This window comes from Pseudonaja textilis, chromosome 2 (assembly GCF_049901715.1).
Source record: "Pseudonaja textilis isolate UNSWEBS1 chromosome 2, rPseTex1.2, whole genome shotgun sequence".
Taxonomy (NCBI): domain Eukaryota; kingdom Metazoa; phylum Chordata; class Lepidosauria; order Squamata; family Elapidae; genus Pseudonaja; species Pseudonaja textilis.
The window spans coordinates 145,302,063-145,322,005 of NC_141991.1; the positions used below are offsets into that span (position 1 = coordinate 145,302,063).

Here is a 19,943-nt window from a genome sequence, read left to right on the forward strand (position 1 = left end):
TTGCCAACCAGGGACTGAAAATCAAAAGTAGCTAGATTTAAGAATATGAGGCAGGCCATATCAAACCCAGGCATAATATTCAGCTCAACTCTTGCCTGCTCAGGTTCTTTAGTATTTTTAAAATTTTGGGGATACTCTCAGAAAATCAAATAAGGGAATCATGTCCCAGATTGATAACTGTCTTTCTCTAAGAAGTATGATTGTTGTCCAAAACCATGCCAAAAGAGATGCCGCTTCCTTTGGCTGCATCGGTGCACAGTGAAGTTATTTATACTACTTTGGCTCTTCTTTGCAGACATCTGGGGCTCAGGCCTATCAGCTTGTGAAAGAGCCTGGGTCTTGTAGAGACTGACGGCTCCGAAGGTTGTACCGCGGAGTCTGTAATAGGCAAGACAAACATATTAAATTTACAGCTGCCCATCACACTATCCAGACTGGGTGGCTACAACTATGTAAAGGCATAAATACAAAAGCATTAAAAAGTGTTAACAGTAAAATAAAAAGTTAATACCAAAAGCATGGATGATAGGGGATGAGCTTTTGTCTCTCTCAATTAACCACTTATAGCAAAGCATGCCAAATTTTAAGGCACTTCCAGAAGGCCAGGAGTGTGGAGGTAGATCTCACTTCTGGAGGCAAAGTCTTCCACAATGCAGGAGCCGCTGTTCTCACTGTCCCCATTAGCTGAAACTTCTTGACTAGGCCTCTTCTGCCGCAGTGAATGGCACAGACCCATCACATTGGAGAAACAAGGTTCCTCAGATACAGAGAATATCCACGGGCCTGCTTTATTGTTAATTTAATTGTAAGCTGCCCAGAGTTACAAATGCAAGATGGGTGGCTATAGAAATAAATATTAGTTATTTATCTGGGGACCTGGTCCTTGGGCTATTCTTTGACTGTCAGGTAAGAAACAATTGCCCTGTGCCGGAAGAAGACTTTTGTGTATAATGCAGTGCGCTTTTTAAAAGAATGGAAGATTGTACCGTGTTTCTCCAACAATACGGCCTCCCCCAATAGGAAGTCCCAGCATGTTTTATAGGCATGAAATGAAATTAAGCCCCTCCCCCCAAATTAAGGCCTATATTAAAACATGCTAAATGGGAGGGAATGGTGGTGGTGGGGTTGCTGTTAGGAAGTACTCTTGTTGCACACCCAGATATGGTGCTGCCTGCATTGACCCCGATACAAAGTACCCCACCAACACCGAGGTCAACATCCAAGCCGTCACCGCCCGCCCGCCCGAAGATGCAAGGGGGGGAAATTAAGTCACCCCCCAAAAGAACCTAGACATTTTTTCGGGGCTCAAAAAAAAAAAAGAGCCGGCCTTACTATATGAGAAACACGGTATTTCTTCAGAGAGACTCAAAAAAACTTCGAGAGAAGCATTTCTGCTGCAGAATAATAGCACAACATGAAAAGTTTGTGAACTCTCAGCACTGTTTCCTTTTTGCTGTTACATGATCAAAAGCCATGTAATTAGAGCAGGGACTCTTAACATTTCTAATATACAAGCTATTTCTCAAATATGCGTGAGATGGTCCCAGATCTACAGCAATGCGGTAAATCCTTTCCCACTAGTCAGGCTGTTTCTTGAGCCAATTTTTGTAAAAAAAAAAAAAAAATCCTCCCCAATCTTTAATCTTTAATCAGAAACACAATTATGCAAATATATTGTGACACACACACACAGCGTTTGCTATCAATTCAATCCAGGATTTGAAAGGTAAGCAACCATGAGTAAACTACTGAATTTTGCAGTGTGGTAGCAGAAAGTAAGTAGGCTAAATGCATGCCGTAAAAGTCCGAGAAGGATGCAAAACGTAAAAGGTGCAAGTTTATAGAAAATGTGCAATAATCTGCTGAAATGCAAAAGTGAACCAAAGACTGGAATAAAGTTCCCAAAACTTGAGAAGGGTGCTGCCATCCTGCATGCTTCATTATCTCCTGTTTTAGTAGTGTAGTTATGTCAGAATGGAAGACACCCCCCCACACCTCCACTATCCTCCATAATTGAGCACACAAATTTAAATCAGCGAACTGGAACACGGCAGATTTCAGCCCTGCTTAACACCTTGGTGACAGTGAATTCTTGGCAACTAACTCTTTCCTCTGCAATGTTAAATGCTTCTAAATCACGTCTCCCTACTTTTAGCTTAACATCCCCCACTCCAAAACACAGCTTGGGAATCGGGCCTAGCAACATGAGGGCATCTACCTACCATACGCTTCAGGGCAGGGGGTATCAAACCCGATCACATCGCGGGCTGTATCATGGCATATCGGGACTGGTTTTGCCTTGGGGAGCCAGGGTGGGCGTGGCCTGCAGGAGCTGTATCCGGCCTGCCGCCTTCATGTTTGACACCCCTGCTTTAGAGGCTTTTAAGGGAAAGTGGAGGATTATTTCAGCACCCACCCACCCCCCAAATTCTATAGCAAGATCTCTTGAATAATCATAACTGAGTGCCCTCCATGCACCAGATTCCCCTACCAGCAGCATGGTTTTCTTCCATAGAACAATTTATTCACCAAATGACATGGTGTGACACTTGGCCTTAACTCACCCCATCCATTGGTATAGAGATTGTCAGCAGCTGAGGAGCCACATTTTGGGATTGCCTATGCTGGCGAGACAATGCACGATGAGCCTGGGAAGATGGCCATCCTCTCTGCCTGGGGCTGCTAGTCTGTATCTCATCTGATAGAAGAAAAACACTGCGTTGAATGACTTTCAAAGAGGCGGTTAGGAATGAGTGCAAGTTCCCTTCTATGAGACTATAGCAGCCTTTGGAAGCCAGACCTACGCAAGCACATTTGCTTAAACGCTGATTTCACACATGAGAATGACTGAGAATGTTGAAGACAGATTCATGTTTGTATACCTTAATGGTCTCCTAAGGAAAAAAAAAATTCTGAATAACCAAATCTGTTATCAGTTGCCTGCATTTCTTCTCATCTGCCCAAACAAACCTCCCAGCCTGGGACGTTTCACTAGAAGGCTGTTGCTAGTGAAAAGGAACAATTCCTGCTGATCAGAATGGGGAACATACACAAACACTGCATTGATTGGCCTTGATATTATCTACATCCAAGGAGTCCATGGTCTTCCATGTGCTATTGGATTACCCCTGGCAGACCCAACCAATATACTCAGTACCTTACTAACTGAACCCAAAAGGGATTTCTTTTCACCATTGTAGCTTCATTCATTTTTATTCTTCTTCATTGGCTTCTGACAACTGCCTGGAGGGGTTCCTGAGTTTTCCTGGCAAGATTTCAGAAGTGATTGCCATTGCTTGTGTCCTAGGCTGAAAGAGTGGCTGGCTCAAGGTCTCCCAGAGGCTTTGTGCCTAAGGTGGGACTAGAACTCACAGCCCTCTGCTTTCTAGCCCAGTGCTTATTACACTGGTTCTCAATAGATTCTTCGCAGAGCTGTAAATAACCTAAAAGTCTACGAACAGCATTTAATGCCCACTTACCGATGACCTGCAGGTTGTTTTTGTAGTTCAACTGCTTTACAGCCCAGCCTTGGTTTTCACAGTCTGCTGGAGAAGGGATTACAACAAAGTTCCATAAAGCACTTGTTAAGAGATGCATATTGACAAGGCACTGAGTTTAGTTCTCTTGAGCTTTGCTGTTCCTTCAAAACCAGATTTCTGCATGATGACCGTTTGGTTTAAAGTAGGTCAGGAAATGAGAGATCTAGGCAGAACCATCCAATGGAGTCTCACAGAAGGAATGTTTGACATAGCGCCTCCCTTTCTCCAGGACCTGCCCTTTGGCCACTAAATGACCCCAATTCTACCCGCTGCTTTCCCATTCCTCCACCAAGATGGCACTCACTTCTCTGGTATTCAGCCCAATATTCTTTTGCGTCTGTTTCAGCTCTCTTCTCTGAACAGAACAGCAGCTTTGAGACCCCCATGTCAGTCGACACCTCCTTGTCTGTTCCAGGCTTGGTACTTTGAAACAGAAGCTCCGGTTTAGCCAACAGCCTCTCTGGGGGGGAAAAACAGGCAGCACATGCTGGTTAGAACCTGTCAAGATCTAGAAGTCTGATATGGTTGCATTCTACACCCTGGCTAGACAAGATTATATTGTAGTAAGAGTGTTACATCATGTATTAATATTTTTATTTAGGTCCGGGATACTAGAGCAGGGGGTCTCCAACCTTGGCAACCTTAAGACTTGTGGACTTCAACTCCACAAGTCCACAAGTCTTAAAGTTGCCAAGGTTGGACACCCCCTGCTCTAGAGTGCAGGCTGAAGCCTGTGGATTTTCTCACTACCTCGTCTTTAGCAACTCCATGTCTCATTTACTTGTAATGCATACAGAGGCACCTATGTCATTCCCCTACGCACTCACATGCTCTTCTGCTAAGGCGAAAGAACAAGGGAGATGCTAGCTAGCAATCATTAGGCAACCCAGCTCTCAAATCTCCTATTGTTCCTTTCTAAGAAGGAATGAAGCATTCATACCTGTTGCACAAGTCCTTTGAAATGGAACGAGAGGAACCGCCTGGAATACTTGTCCATGCACAAACCTTTCCCTGTTTTCAGCCAACTGCCTTCCTTCCTGTAGACCAGGGGTCTCCAACCTTGACAACTTTAAGCCTGGCGGACTTCAACTCCCAGAATTCCCCAGCCAGCAATGCTGGCTGGGGAATTCTGGGAGTTGAAGTCCGCCAGGCTTAAAGTTGCCAAGGTTGGAGACCCCTGCTGTAGACCTTTCCCTTGATTAGCATCCCCAACCTGGGGATGGGCAAAGCACCAGTTCCCATCTCTGTGCATCTTCCATCTTCCATCTTCCATCTTCCATGACACACTGAGTGTTCCTTAGGCAAAGCCAAGCTATTTCTTCCCCCTCAAGCCCACAACCAAAACACTGCTTCTCTTTCATTACCAGTTTCTTGTAAAAGTTGCTGAATCTCCTTCCGAGTTTCCTGCAGACTCTGCAGCACCTCTTGGTTCTGTTTGGCTGGGTCCTTGTAGGTCCAAATAAAATAAGCCAGTATAGCTATGCACAGTCCAGCAAAAGTCCGGCGCGTCAGGCCCACCCAGAAGGAGATGTTTTCCTAAGAGGAGGAAAGGCAGATAAATCAGTCTGACCGTCCCCATTCACACACTAAGTGATGGGCAACCATGGGGTTTATGCTCCCTTAAACTTCAACATAGAAACCCTGTCTTCTCTTACTTCGGACCGGGACATGGAGAATTCCCATATTTCATTATGAACAACAAGCAAGGTGTAATTCTCCCATGGCCTTAAACTGAAAATGCAAACGTGTGATGATGAAATTATTGAATTTCTTGGTAGGCACAAAGTCAAGTTGTTTTAAAACAAATTAATTTGATGAGGACAACAGATGTGCCATGATGGCTTTCGGTAACCATAGCCAAACGGGACTTCCATAAGTACACAATAAACAAAGGAAAGCTGTGCTTGTAAAACCATCAAGTTTTCTGGTTGGTCCTAGAGCTGACGCTTCCAGAAGTTACTACTGAGATTTCAATACTTCTGGAGGGAAGCAGGTTGGGGAAGGCTGCTCTATCAAGTTTTGCACAAGTCACCTGTCACTGGCAAGAATCAGCCAAGTGCTTATGACAGTTATACAATCATGCCTGAGGGCTTATTATTCACAGCACTCTACTCAAAAAAAATATGGAGGGTTTGTTTAGCCATAACAACCCTAGATCCCTGATCATCGTCACTGGACTTATACTATTCCTTTGCCAATCATTTTCAAATGATAGCCAGCACCTCAATACTGACAGAAAAGAATATCTGTAGCTCAGGGTTGAACTGTGAGGTCTTTGGCGCTCTCCAAGCTTGGTTGTGGGTTTTTTTTCACATACATTTCATTACCAAACTAAGTAACATCATCAGTGATAGCTCTAACAATGTTACCTAGTTTAGTAATGAAATCTATTCAGGAAAACAAGGCCAGCTCAGAGAGCACCAAGGACACACACAGCTCAATACTGTATAGCTGAAATGATATTGGACCAATGCCGTAAAATTTCCAGCATCAGAAATAGGTATGAAAACTGCTTTGGATGAACCTCCGGCTGATAACTGAATGAAGTTCAAACAACATGCTAGATTTAAATATTCTGCCCAATTTGATTCTTTAAAATTTATCATTTAGGGAAATTTTTCTCAATTAGAATTGCAGCGTGAAAAAGAACCCTGGATTCCTCTCTCTCACTGCATTTATTGAAAAGACACAAAGCCAGGGGCTTTTTTCAGGAGCAATCACAGTGCAGGGAAAGGATTTTCTGAGAATATTATTACTGTAGGGGAGCAAATCAGTTATATTTCTGTACTCTTTTTTCCATTTATCTTCTTTTGGGGGTAAATGTACACTGTTAGTGAGACTTGTTATTTAAAACCTCTGTAATCATATACAGGTACTCCTCGACTTACAACAATTGAGCCCAAAATTTATGTTGCTAAGTGAGAAATGTGTTAAGTGAGTTTGCTCCATTTTACTTTTCTCGCCACATTTGTTAAGTGAATCACTGCAGTTCTTAAATTAGTAACATGGTTGTTAAGTGAATCTGTTTTCCCCATTGACTTTGCTTGTCAGAAGGTCGCAAAAGGGGATCACATGACTCCGGGGCATTGCAACTGTCATAAATGTGAATCAGCTGCTAAGCATCCAAATATTAACCATGTGATCCTGGGGATGAGGTAAAGATCGTAAGTGTGAAAAATAGTCACAATTATCACCCATCCCCTCCCACTTGTGATAGTAGGACTGTAACTTTGTCGCTTGTACCCTTACGATTTATATTGACTCTTTCCTAGTATGATTTGATTGCTTATTGTACCCTGTGACTATCATTAAGTGTTGTACCTTATGATTCTTGACAAATGTATCTTTTCTTTTATGTATTCTGAGAGTATTTGCACCAAGACAAATTCCTTGTGTGTCCAATCACACTTGGCCAATAAAGTATTCTATTCTATTCTAAGTCACTTTTTTCAGTGCCATTGTAACTTTAAACGGTCACTAAATGAACTGTTGTACATCAAGAACTACTTGTATAGACAGGGCTTGTGATTTCCTGAGGAATGGTGTTGCAATTGTATGCCTAACAGAAGCACAGTAATGGATAATTGCAATAACCGGACTCTAATTAAAGCAAAAGAAGAATTAGAATTCTTTTATTGGCCAAATGTGATTGGACACACAAGGAATTTGTCTTGGTGCAAATGCTCTCAGTGTAGATAAAAGAAAAGATACATTCATCAAGAGTCAAGAATCATAAGGTGATTAATGATAGTCATAGAGTACAATAAGCAATCAAATCATACTAGGAAACAGTCAATATAAATCGTAAGGATACAAGTGACAAAGTTACAGTCATACCGTCACAAGTGGGAGGGGATGGGTGATAAAGAGTGATGGGAAGATTAACAGTAATAGTAGTGCAGATTTTGTAAATAGTTGGACAGTGTTGAGGGAATCATTTGTTTAGCAGAGTGATGGCATTCAGGAAAAAACTGTTCTTGTGACTAGTTGTTCAGCTGAGAGAAACAAAACAAATACAAGGGATGCCTAACTTCAAGAAAGAAAACAGAATTTTAATTGTTCTGGCACTGAAACCCTTGGCTATAACTTTTCCCCACATTTTGTCTCACTTGGGTTCCAGTAATAGCTATGAACTTAATTCAAATCTATGGGTGGCAATGCTAGAAACTCAGGTTTTGGCTACTTTGAGCGGGCATGCATTTTGCTAATAGCAAAACAATATTCGAGAGGCTTCACTGAATCAACTTAAAGTGAGAATTCAACTGGCGGTTGGGAACCTTCTGTTCCCTCAGAATTATCAAGCTCCACTTAGCTGTTTCTCTATAGCTCCACATTTCCCCCCCCACCCCCAAAAAAGCTTAATTGCAGCCACTGTCCCTTAACAAGGGTGAGCACGAGATCATGACACTGCAGGCAAAGAGCTGGGGACAAAAACACATCAAGTCATTTGAATTGGAACAATAAGACAGTTCCTCAGTTAAGATCAGCATCAAAGCATCCCTCCAGGCCCGGCCTAGTTTTGGTTATCCCTCTGGTCCTTTCCCCGCACCTCCATTTGCTATTGTAAGAGAACAACCCTACCGTCAGGTCATAGCCTTCTTCTGAGCGATCCAGGAGAAAGTTGCAAACAACACGTTCTAGGTAAATATTAGCTCCCACCAAGGTCAGCAAAATGAGCCTGGAAATAAAAGGGGGGAATAAAAGGCCATTATGAGAAAACGTGGAATATATTTCATAGTCTATATGTCCATGGCTTACATTCACAGAAGAATGGATTCTTATGGTTTTGCACAATTATACATTTGGACAATTGCAGCTTCCTTTTGAAAGGCAGATCATTTTTAGTCCTGATATATATGGAGAAGAAGTTTTGACATACAAAATTGAACTGCCTCTACCAAGCTTTGACTAAACCTACTGAAGATGATACCTCACTGGCAATAGGTGAGATGCCAACTTTGGGACAGTGTTTACATGTGTTAAATGCTGAAAACATGACTAACCCTATATAAATAATAACTGCAATGTTTTGAATAAACTTGTCCCTACTTCCCATTCATTGCAGGTACCCCACTATTTCCTCATCTGCTGTCATCCACAAAGAGGGGAAAAAGCTGAATCTTCAGCTTGCTCCAGTCTTACACAGGCTGTCCTCAACGTATGACCAATTGGGCCCAGATTTTCCATTTGCTAAGCAAGGCGGTTGTGAGTTGCACCCAGTTTTATGACCTTTTTTTGCCACACTTAAGTGAAGTAATTTTTAACACACTTTATTTGTTTCGTGAATCCAGCAGTCATTAAGCAAATCCAGTTTTGCTGATCAGAAGTTGACTGCAAAGATAGCAAATGGCGATCATATGATCTCAGGACGATGCACCCATCATAAATATACACTGGTTGCCAAGTGCCCAAATTTTGATCACATGACCATGGGGACCAGTCAAAAATCACTTTTTTCAGTGCCATTGTAACTTTGAACAGTTGCTAAACAAATGGTTGAAAGTTGAGGACTACCCGTACTAAATTTTCACTTATTGCAGTCTGATGATATGACTGCTGAACAATTGTGGGGAAGGCAAGCAGTGGAATTGCCTTACACTGAGCTAGAGCTTTGGTCTTATTGCCAACCCTAATTGACAGTGGCTTTCTGAACTTTCGGAAGCAGTTAAATCCTAGCAATACTTGGAATTCCTTGGAATTAAAACTAGGGATGCTTAGCATTCAAAATAAGATCCTCTACAGCTCCTCTTTTGCAGGCTTATCAATTCTACCAGAAAAAGAAGAGCATATTATGTGACCAAATTACTTGGGTTGATTATGTCAAAGGCTGTTGGATTTATTGAAAATATTTAGATAATTGCCCATCTTAGGCAACATAACCCTGGGCAGCTCACAAATGGCAACAGAAACAATTAAAACATTTTGCACCACTTCTTGTTGCACCAAGAATTACACTTATGGATACCTTCAAGGAAAGCTTGAACCCTCCACCTGCATTCGTGTGATCCAATCATTTTGAGTGAGCCAGATAGAACATTAAACAATCCAAAAGCATTTGATGTGGTCTGTTCTGTTTTTTTTTTCCTCACCGAGCTCTTGCAGTTCGCTGGCTAGAGGTCAGCAGCAGGGCTGTTACACCGCTCAAGAGATGGAAGAAGACAGAATAGAGAGCATTGGATTCCCCCACCACAAAGTGATGTAGGAAGGCCACCCGATTAAAGATCTCTGCAAAGGCCACTCGTTGCTCGATGGCCGAATTCTGTAGTTCTTGGAAGGCCTGGTGTATGCCTGCAGAAGGGAGAGGAGGAAGGACAAGAAGTCACTGCCCTCCCAGACAAACTGGGTATCTTATTTGGGCCATTCAATACTGGTCTGCAACCGTAATAAAAACTGATTATTTGGGCCACTTATAGATACTGCCATGAATTTGTTATCTGTCTTTCACACACTGATTGAAAGCATAAGTACATATAGATGAGGGGGTGCCAGTTTCTCCTAACCCGGTGCAGTTCCTGTTTCCGTAATGCCTTAAGTCAGATGCTGGCTCTCAGGAGATGGGGCCAGAAGACAGGACTTTTCTGTGGTGGCCCCCAACACTTTGGAAAACCTTACCTTCAAAGGTGCACCTCACCCTCTCAGTATTGACCTTACATAAGGCTCTGAAGACTATTTTACATATGGTCACAGGGCCAGCCTTCATTCTTCCTTTACACTGTATGGTTCTTGTATACCGGGAGTGGTGATGATGGATTTCATGGAATTTAGATTTTTGTACTTTAAGAATAGGAATCTTTGGATGGCAAGAAACTTCTTATACTGATTCAAATCGGTAGTCAGAACTTGCGACTTGGGATAGCTGTTCAGGATTTCAAGGAAGAGTGTTTCCTATCCTATATGGGGATGGCAAGGGAAGAATCTGGAATCTCCCACATAGAAAGGCTATTTCTATCATTGAACAAGGCCCCTTGAACAGTTGAGGTTCACTGTATGTAATACCTAATTCCTCCGCACAAATTTGCAACCTTCTTATCATTCTCAGCCAGTCCTTGTCAGAGCCTGACAATCATATTATTTCTTCCCATACATTGTGCATTATATCCATTCATGGAAGAGTTAATTCAGAGTTAATTCAAATTCAAGAGCAAAAATCTCAAACCAGACAGGCCTGTTACAATACTAATGGGCAGCTATCAACCGTTCTGTCTGTCTAAGCCTAAGCACCAGGCTAGAAATCAGGAGACTAAATTCTAGTCCTGCCTTAGGCTTGAAAGCCAGAGTGTTTGGGGCCAGACTCTCTGTTGAGGTAATTCCCCGTTAGGAGAATGAGCACACACAGGGAGACGTAGAGAGAGTAGTGAATAATAACGCACACACACAGCACACAACCACACTGTATAGTAAAATGTAGGTTTTTACTTCCAGTTAAAACGATTAAGCAAAGTTCAACAAACACAGTCCAAGTCATTCACGGTTAAAGCAGTCAGTTCTCAGTCTAGGGATAATCCAATAACAAAGTCCAGTATCAAAAACAGTTCAGTAATAGACTCACATCAAATCAAGACTAACGATGATCAGCAACACTGTCATTGCAAGAACAGCAACACTCTCCAGAAAAGGACAGGACTAAACAACCCAGGTTTCTGGCTCCATCTTATGGCCGTTTGAGGAACCACACCCAATTACAATTTTAACATTCCCTTAAAGAGACAGTATTAAAATGTCTATCCTGGTTGATATATTTTCCAACCCAACTGTTAGGTGACTTACATTCCCAACACTCTCTCTCAACAATTGCCATTGTTAAGCAGTGAGGTCACATGATATTGCAATTTACAACCTTGTATTTTAGCAGTGGAAATCCCAATTCTAAGGACCGATAATCAGTATGAAACAAGTTCTAAGCTGTCAAGTTTTGCATTGATTTTTAAATCTCTTGTGCCTTTCTTTGCAATGTTTTTGAATAGCATAATCCAGGCAAAGAAATAAGTAGCTTGGAAAACTTTTTCCTATATGAAATGAATTTTTACATATCCGTATCTTAAATGGTACATTTCTATGATGTATCAAATCCCAAACACGTGCGTTCTGACAGATTTACTCAAGTCAAAATCTGCCCTGCAACATTTTGAGAAGTGTAAAATCAAAAAGGTCATTGATTTTCAATCCACTAATTAGTCCAGCTGGTCTAATAGATCACATCTGGCTTGCATTCAGATTCCCAAATTACCAGTCTCTTAAATTGCAAACCATGGGTTGGAAGCAATTGAGCACCTACTTAAAAAAAAAAAAACCTTATTACAGCACTTTAAAAAAAAAGCTGAATAAGAATATCAAAATTTGCTTCTCTAGACATATTCTTATGAGCTTGGAAGTGGTGTCAGAAGTTTTTTTGACTCAATGTACTAATGCTGTAGTATACTCCAGTAGTTTTAAGAATGGAAACTCCTGCCATATAACACAAGACGTTTCTGCAAATTAACAGGGGTGTATCTGTAGGGATGATCTCTGTAATATAGAATAAAATAGAATAATAGAGTAATAATAGAACAATAGAGCTGGAAGGGACCTTGGAGGTCTTCTAGTCCAACCCCTTGCTCAGGCAGGAAACCCTATACTATTTCAGACAAATGGTTGTCCAATATCTTCTTTAAAACTTCCAGTGTTGGAGAATTCACAACTTCTGGAGGCAAGTTGTTCCACTGTTTTCATATCTAGCTATCAGTGCAAACTGATGGGTGGTATTCAGCAGGTTCTGACCAGTTCTGTAGAACCAGTAGTGGGAAAACCAGCAAATACCACCTCTGACTGGAGATTTTATAGTACCTTTCCCCTGCCAAACCCACCAAGCCATGCCCATAGAACCGGTAGTAAAAACATTTGAATCCCACCACTGGTGCAAACTCTTAAAAGGAATAATAATGCAGCTTTGTACTCAAGTCACCTTGGGAGGAGTCACGGAGCATCTGCCATAGCAGCTCCCCATCGCGCAGGATTTGCTCCTGAGAGCGCAAGGTGGCATTTTGGATCCGAGCAGTCTCTTCTGCAAGCTGATTGGTAGATTCCAGCTGATGGGCCACCGTTTCTGAAGAGGAGATCAGCCTGATATAAATCAGAGATAAAGAAGGAAGTAATTCAATCCGGTCCAAGGTAAACCATCCGCCATATTCCAGAAAGTTCTTCTACCTGAAAGGGTTCTTATTGAGTTGCCTACCCAGAAGTCTTGGCATTTCAGTAGCAACCTGGCCATTGGCATGAGATCAGCAAACGCCTGACTGTGGAAACATTGCAGCCTGCACTAACTGCATTCAAAGCTTCACAATCACAGAGATAAGCACGCTTCACTCAGGTGACTAGGAGTCAAGCCTAAGTGACCTGCCAGCTCCCTTTCCTCCTGTAATGAAGGTCGACTACATTGACAATTATTACTGTACCCCATTACTATTTTTCCTCCAGGCAGGGTATTTGTGTTTTTTCTTGCTTCCAAATTATGTTCTTGAAAACCGACAAAGGCTTACGTGGAAAAGGAGATGCATTTATCCATTATTCAAATCTGAATCTTGCATGCTATGCAAAAAGAAAATATTGAAAAGTGGATCCGAACCTTAGAAGTACCCATTGGCATGGATAAATTGGGATGGGGACTGCCAGTATTCCCAGTCAGCATATGCCTTGGTTTATTTTAAGAATTAAATATCTCTGGATGGGAGATATCAAACGTGCGAATAAAGAATTGATATGGCTAAGCAGAGACTTGGAAGTCGCTAGACCTTCTCTTTTGGTACAGATTCACCAAATGGAATGTGGCCATCCTATGTACAGATATTTGAAAATAAAGACAACTGAACCAGGGGTGGGATTCAAATTTGTTAACAACTGGTTCTTTGGGCGTGGCTTGGTGATCATGTTACTGGCTGGGCATGGCCAACTCAACATCACTCACATCGAGGCATGCATCTCCTCACCTGGCTTCTCGTGACTGTGGGGATGCTGCAATAGTCGTAAGTGTGAAAAATGGTCATAAGTCACTTTTTTCAGTGCCATTGTAACTTTGAATGGTCACTCCACACAAGCAAAGTACTAGCAAAGCAGGAAAAAAAACTCCAGAGAAGTTCCTGAGACAGGAAGTCTAGTCCTGCCAAGAATGTAATAAGGGTTAACGGAGAGGCAGTTTCTGTAAGCAACACCAAAATGTTTCCTTCCTGCCTTCCTTACAGGATTAGGTCAGTAATTTCTTCTAACAAGCGGTTCTCCGAACTGCTTAGAATGTTAACTGGTAGAATCCCACCCCTGAACTGAACTCTATGGACTAATTTCTGATTAGGCGTAGTTCGTGTTTCTCTCTTAAAAAGAAAAAAAGGGGGTTGCATTTTTTAAATATCTGCAATGGAATAAAGGATTATTACATTTAATTTTTTCCATGCTGTAAAATGAAGTTGGCATTTATAGTGTCCACTATGTGCTCATGGATTATAGTTTATAAATCCTAACCTACACTAGGGTTTATAACCTATAAGTATTGGAGTGAAAATCTGTGGCCTGCTATATGATGACATCCAGCCATTATTGCCTGTGTTCCATGTATCCTTTCCTCAATTATCTAAGCCTGAGTTGAGGTGTTAATTTCTTTTCCAGATTGTCACTGCCAATTTTAATTACATACAAAGGCAGGAACCATAAAGGGGCAATTTCACTGTGTCCGCTCCCTCTTAGGTCACAGATTGCTAATTACTCCCCAAATAAAAAAGGCAAATTATAGCCTTGCTCACTGAGCTTTTCCCCTCTTTACACAAAGAGACTTTTTCTCTGTTTTCACCAAGTGTCAGCTAGATAAAGAATGATGCTAGGAGATCTGATGGGGTGTGCTTCTCACATTAGATAATCTGTCCTTCAGAAAACAGCCTATAACCGGAAAACACTGGAATGACATTGTCATTTGAGGGCTCGTTCACCTCTTCTCCCCATGTACTGTAAATGTGGGGTATTACACTGAGTACTGCCAGTTCTGATGGTTGGAATGAAATTCTGAAAGTTGTACAGACCTGGCAGGGAGAGAGTTATCAAGGACATTTCTCAGGTCTGCGGACTTCCAGTGGTTTACCTCTTTCTTCCCACAGCAAGATAAAAGCTTGTAATTTGAACAGTGGCATGCAAGGAAAACATTTTGCCGGGCGGCAAAAGACAATTCAACGGACAAGGAACATTATTTAATCATTTCCTTTTGAAGTATAGTTGTCACTGCCGGTAGATTGCAAAAACAAGGGGAAGAAGGAGGCTCTGCTACTGAACAGGTATTTTTTGCAAGCTTAACTCTCTTCTTCTTCTTCTTCAGAGAATACTAGGATGTCCCCCTGATAAAGAACAGCTCCAGAGGTGGTTTCTCCTTTTTGCTCTTTTCCAGAAAAAAAGAAAACCCTGCACCCAAGGGCTGAATGACTGCAAAAAAAACCAAAACAAAAAAAACCCCAAGAACATTTGAAGGTTATTCTAAAAAGGTACTTCAGAGCACACGAATGCTGCACCCCAGTAACCTTTTAAAGCAGCTGCATCATTTACATAATATCCACACAGCAGCTGCACAATCTGTCACTTAAAGGTTATTTGTCTATTTGTCCATAATTTTAGACCATCCCAGCCTTACTGACAGGCAAACCAACAAGGGTATCTCATTAAATAAAAAAATGTATTCAACTTAATACCAATATCAGAAAACACTTTAAAAATACGCAAAAGGTTGCTTTTAGCTCCGCTCATTTATTTTCAGTTAATTTCTTCTATTTTCATTAAGGCACTCAAAGCAATTTAAAATCCTAAAACAAACTACTATTGATATAGTTTGCCTGTGGTTAAGGTTTCTGGAATTTAGCAAGCAATTTTCTATTAGAAAGAAAGTCTTAATCTTTTACTTTCAACTACCAAATGAAGAGTTGGTGGATTATTACTGCGTTGGTGGATTATTTCTGGATTCAAGAGTAACACCTAGGACCGTAATGGCAAACCTATGGCACACGTGCCAGGGGTGGCACACAGCGCCCTCTCTGTGAGCACACGCACCGTTGCCAGCTGCTCTTCTGGTTTCTGGTATTCCGGGGAGCCAGAGCGCTGGAAAATGGCCTGGAAAACAGCTGGAAAATGGCCCCCAACAGCCGGAAAATGGCCCCCCAAATAGCCTGGAAAACAGCCTGAAAACGGCCCCAGTCATTTTTTGGGCCATTTTCTGGCCAAAAATGGTCTGAGAAATGTCCCCCAAAATGGCCAAAAACAGGCATACACATACCAGCCAGCTAGTCTTCAGGTTTCTGGCACTCTGGCACGCACATTCGGGTTTGGGCACGCGGTGCCGAAAAGATTCGCCATCAATGACCTATGAGATGGGCAAGGATCCCTGACAAAGCTTGTTGTAACTCCCTTAGACTGTTTCTAGATGAAGCACTCTTACCAGTGGTGGGATTCGATTTTTTTTTACTACCGGTTCTGTGGGGTGGCTTGGTGGGCGTAGCAGGGGAAGGATACTGAAAAATCTCCAGTCAGATGTGGTATTTGCCGATTCTCTGAACTACTCAAAATTTCCGCTACCGGCTCTCCAGAACTGGTCAGAACCTGCTGAATACCACCTCTGACCTTTGGGATTGGGATAGGCAACCTGTAACCTTGCAACTGTTTATGCTCAAGTCTGGGCCTAACTTCAAAAGTTTCAGTGAGTATAAATTCAGACCTCCAACCAAAGGGACTCCTTCCTCTCTAGCAGCCTGTAGGACAAGAAGCTCAAGGGAGAGAAAAAGAAGAGATTGTGCTGTCCCACTTTTAGTTCGGCACCTTACCGACCACTAGCTTCATCCCCACGCCATTTTCTCTCCCCAGCAGTTTACTTCCCCCCACAAGGGAATTCAGCCTTCATATAAAACAACCAACAACAAAAGGAGACCCCGCTTTTTTCTGACCTGTGCACAGTATCTTGGGCCTGCTGCTGCCAAGCCTCATTGTGAAGAAAATAACAGATGGCATGAGCATGAGTGAAAAACTCTGTGTACACGCCAAAAGCCACTGGATCCATGTGCTGCGTGCAGTCACGGATGGAGCTACCAATTTCACAGGGTGGGAACTTCCTCCCAGACCTGTCAAGGAAAAGATAAAAACGTAGTTTTGTTGGGGAGAAACTATACAGCCAAAGGAGGGGGGGGAAACAGGGGAGGGGAAATAATCCTCTTCTATGAAAAAGTGGTTTCCCTGGTTATACAACAGAAGCCCCCTGCCCCACTCTCTTCCATGAGTTTTCAAGGGAAGTAGCACAGCAGTCTCAGCTTGTGTCATTCCATAAATCAGAATGTTTATTAACAGAACTACGTAGAGCTTAAACATTTAGCTGAAACCTTTGAGATTCATGATTTAGTACAAGGGTCCCCAAACTTGGCAACTTTAAGACTTGTGAATTTTAAGCATAGCTGGCTGGAGAATTTTGGGAGTTAAAATTCACAAGTCTTAAAGTTGCCAAGTTTGGGGACCTCTGATTTAGTATGAGATTACTGAATCAAAATGCACCCTGTTAGCTTCCTCTAGCCACAGCTAAAGTGTTCTGAAGCTTGTTCTCACTGTTGTTGTATATCAATACAACTGTTAGATGACCTCAGAAGTTATTTGCATTTTATTCCTGGCTCAAGGGAAAGAGAATGTATTGGTCTTAGAAGACCATTAGGAAACCATAAAGTCTATGCAACTTGTTAGGCACTGTCGCCATTGAAAGACTTGGTATGGGCCAGAAATAAGGAGACCAAATTTCATACCAGTATAGTTTTCTGTTGGCCCAAGAATGGGCAGAAAGCACTTCAAATTGAAGATAAGAAAGAAGCCCTATGCTTTGACTCTGTTCTTCACCCCTTCCAATTCCACATTCTCTGAGTAGATTAAAAATGATCTCAGTAAAGCATCTTTTTTGTCACTGCTCAACAGCATATACACCCAGAGCTGTACCCTACTCTAATGTCAAGGGTGCTTAGTAAAGGGAGCAGCTACAATAGATGAAAACATACCTGCCCGTCCCTTTGCAGTTGAAAGAACAGGAATACTGAGAAAGGAGTAGAATTTTAACTTTGCTTCCTCCACCCTGTGATTAAACCCAGATTCTAGACTCCCTCAGTTTAGAAGCTTGACTCACCGCTGTAGGTGGCAATGAGCAAATGCCAGTGCAATATGGCTTTGCTGTTCCTCATTCAACTCCTTGCACCCACCATCCAATTGTCTCAAGGCCTCCATCCAACAAGGTCCATATCGTGGGTGTCGGGCTAGTTCTTGAACCCATTGCAGGTGGCTCCTGCCTTGAGACAGAAGCCCTGGATCTGGAGAATATAAATCACAAGCAATGAAGCAGAAGAAAAACAGCAACAGGCTGGCTGGATGGTACCACATGGTAGGAACCACTGCAGCAAAGCAGTCAGTGAGATAAACTAGCCAAAATGAGTTGAAGCTGCTGATGGAAGTTTGGGTGGGTGTCTTCCAGGGTGGAGCACCTGAGAGAGAGGGAAATGAAAGCCTTCAAATGATTGTAGGAACTTGGCTAAAGGATGTCTGTTTGGCTTTACTCTTAATCACACCATAGGACTTGTTTTGCATTTGGTTCTACTAGGTAGCAGAACAGCCACAACATAATCAAGAGTTTTTTTCTCCCGTCTCTGTTTTTCACCCTTCTAGTTTGTAAATTACAGTTAATCACTTATATATCCAGTTGTGGTTTAATTAATAACTGCTGTGCAAGCAGTTACAGTAAAATCTGTATGGCCTGGACTACTGTTATGTTACACTATGCTCTTTACAATATAGTATAACATATTTAACTACACTACTATCAAGTATTTAGAATATAGATTGCTCAGAGGTACAGGGAAAGTTGTTAGTATTTTTCCTATTTTTATGCTTTTTAAAAATAGTGACACGGAGAGGATGGACTGATCTAGAATCAAAGTCTCTATTCACTTAAGATTTATTAAATAATAAACTACAGTGGTTAAGTCAAAGTCAAACTACATTATCAAATGAATAAAGTAATCATGGTATGTTATGAAATACTTTGTGGATATGTGTTATGTGAACACAGCCAAAATGGTTTGTTAACCATGATTTATGCTTTAGCTTGTGTTAATGGAGCCAGCATAATATAAAAATAGTTAATGAGGATAGGTGGAAACTGAAAATTGTTAAATATTTTTCACTGGTAGATAAGTACTTGAAGTTTTTGTTTCTAAAATGAGTGTATAAATCTTTCTGGAAGTAACTCAGCTATACTCCTTGCCTTGCCTAGCGGTTTTCCAGCTATGTTCTGAGAAAGAGTTCTATGAAATTAAGAGTTATAAAAGCCAATTTTCTATCACTAGAGCTTTGCCTCTTGATCAGGGTTTCCATTTTTTTTTATTATAACAAACATGTTTCATTGTCTGGAAAAGTTTGAAAATTCCTGGACACTACTACTTGATCTATTTCCTACTGGTTCCCTAATTCAAGTGATATTTGCTGCCCTCTAGTGAATACACTTTTTTTAAAAAAAATCCCCTTTTCTTAAATGAATCAAAACAAGAGGGGAAAATGGGGATATCCATAAACATCTTAAACCTGGAATTCAAATTTGTGGATATTAGGTTGTAAAGTTTTTCATTCACTCTTGTAACACTAGGAAAAATGCAAGTACGGTACTGCTGAAAAATGTCTGCCTGCATAAAGAGGTGACCCAATTTACAGAGCTACTGATTCCACATATCATAAACAAGGCAGCAGTCGGTGAACATCCATCTTAGAGTGTAAGTCCGTCAGCCAGATTTTCTTCCAAGCATATATACACAAGATCCAGATTCATGAATTTGTATGAGGCATGCATATCAAAGTCACATATTGTATGTTTTTATCACATCTATATACTCTATTTATGTTTGCAGTAATTTTATTTCAGCTTTTTCCCCCTGAAATGGTATCCTACAGCTATTTGTCCTACAATCCTCATCTCAGCCATTGTGGTCATAATTATGTTGGATGTGAATTTTAGCCTGCATATCAAGAAATCAGGGAAAGTGGCTCTATTTTATTTCCAGCTTCTAAATACTATAAGGGTTAGGCCTGATTCAAAGAACGTTCAAGTATATTCAACTATGATTTATTTAATAAACCACAATTTGGCTAGATCAGGGGTGTCAAACTCATATCATCACAGCTTCGTCATGGGACAGATCGGGACTTTTTCCCATTTCGCTAAATCAGGTGTGGATATGGCCCGCATGTGACATCCAGCTTGTGGGCCGGGAGTTTCACAGCCCTGGGCTAGATTCATCTAAAATTCTAGCTAATGATTTGCTGGGTTTATACAATATATCCTAAGCCAAATAACTGTCAGATACAATCTGACAAAATATTGAACTGTGATCTACA

General features: G+C 41.5%; 1 protein-coding gene across 1 annotated transcript; it reads right to left on the bottom strand.

The window, feature by feature from the left end:
* Positions 1 to 235: 235 nt before the first annotated feature.
* On the bottom strand, positions 236 to 18,035 carry LOC113443322 (uncharacterized). Its single transcript, XM_026711467.2, has 9 exons — positions 17,689 to 18,035; positions 16,478 to 16,651; positions 12,481 to 12,638; positions 9,629 to 9,827; positions 8,121 to 8,217; positions 4,904 to 5,075; positions 3,844 to 3,999; positions 2,565 to 2,698; positions 236 to 378 (listed from the first exon to the last, which is right to left on the bottom strand). The coding sequence occupies exons 1-9, from the start codon at positions 17,937 to 17,939 to the stop codon at positions 316 to 318; spliced, it is 1,404 nt and encodes a 467-aa protein (XP_026567252.2). The 5' UTR covers positions 17,940 to 18,035; the 3' UTR covers positions 236 to 315.
* Between the last annotated feature and the right edge of the window lie 1,908 nt (positions 18,036 to 19,943).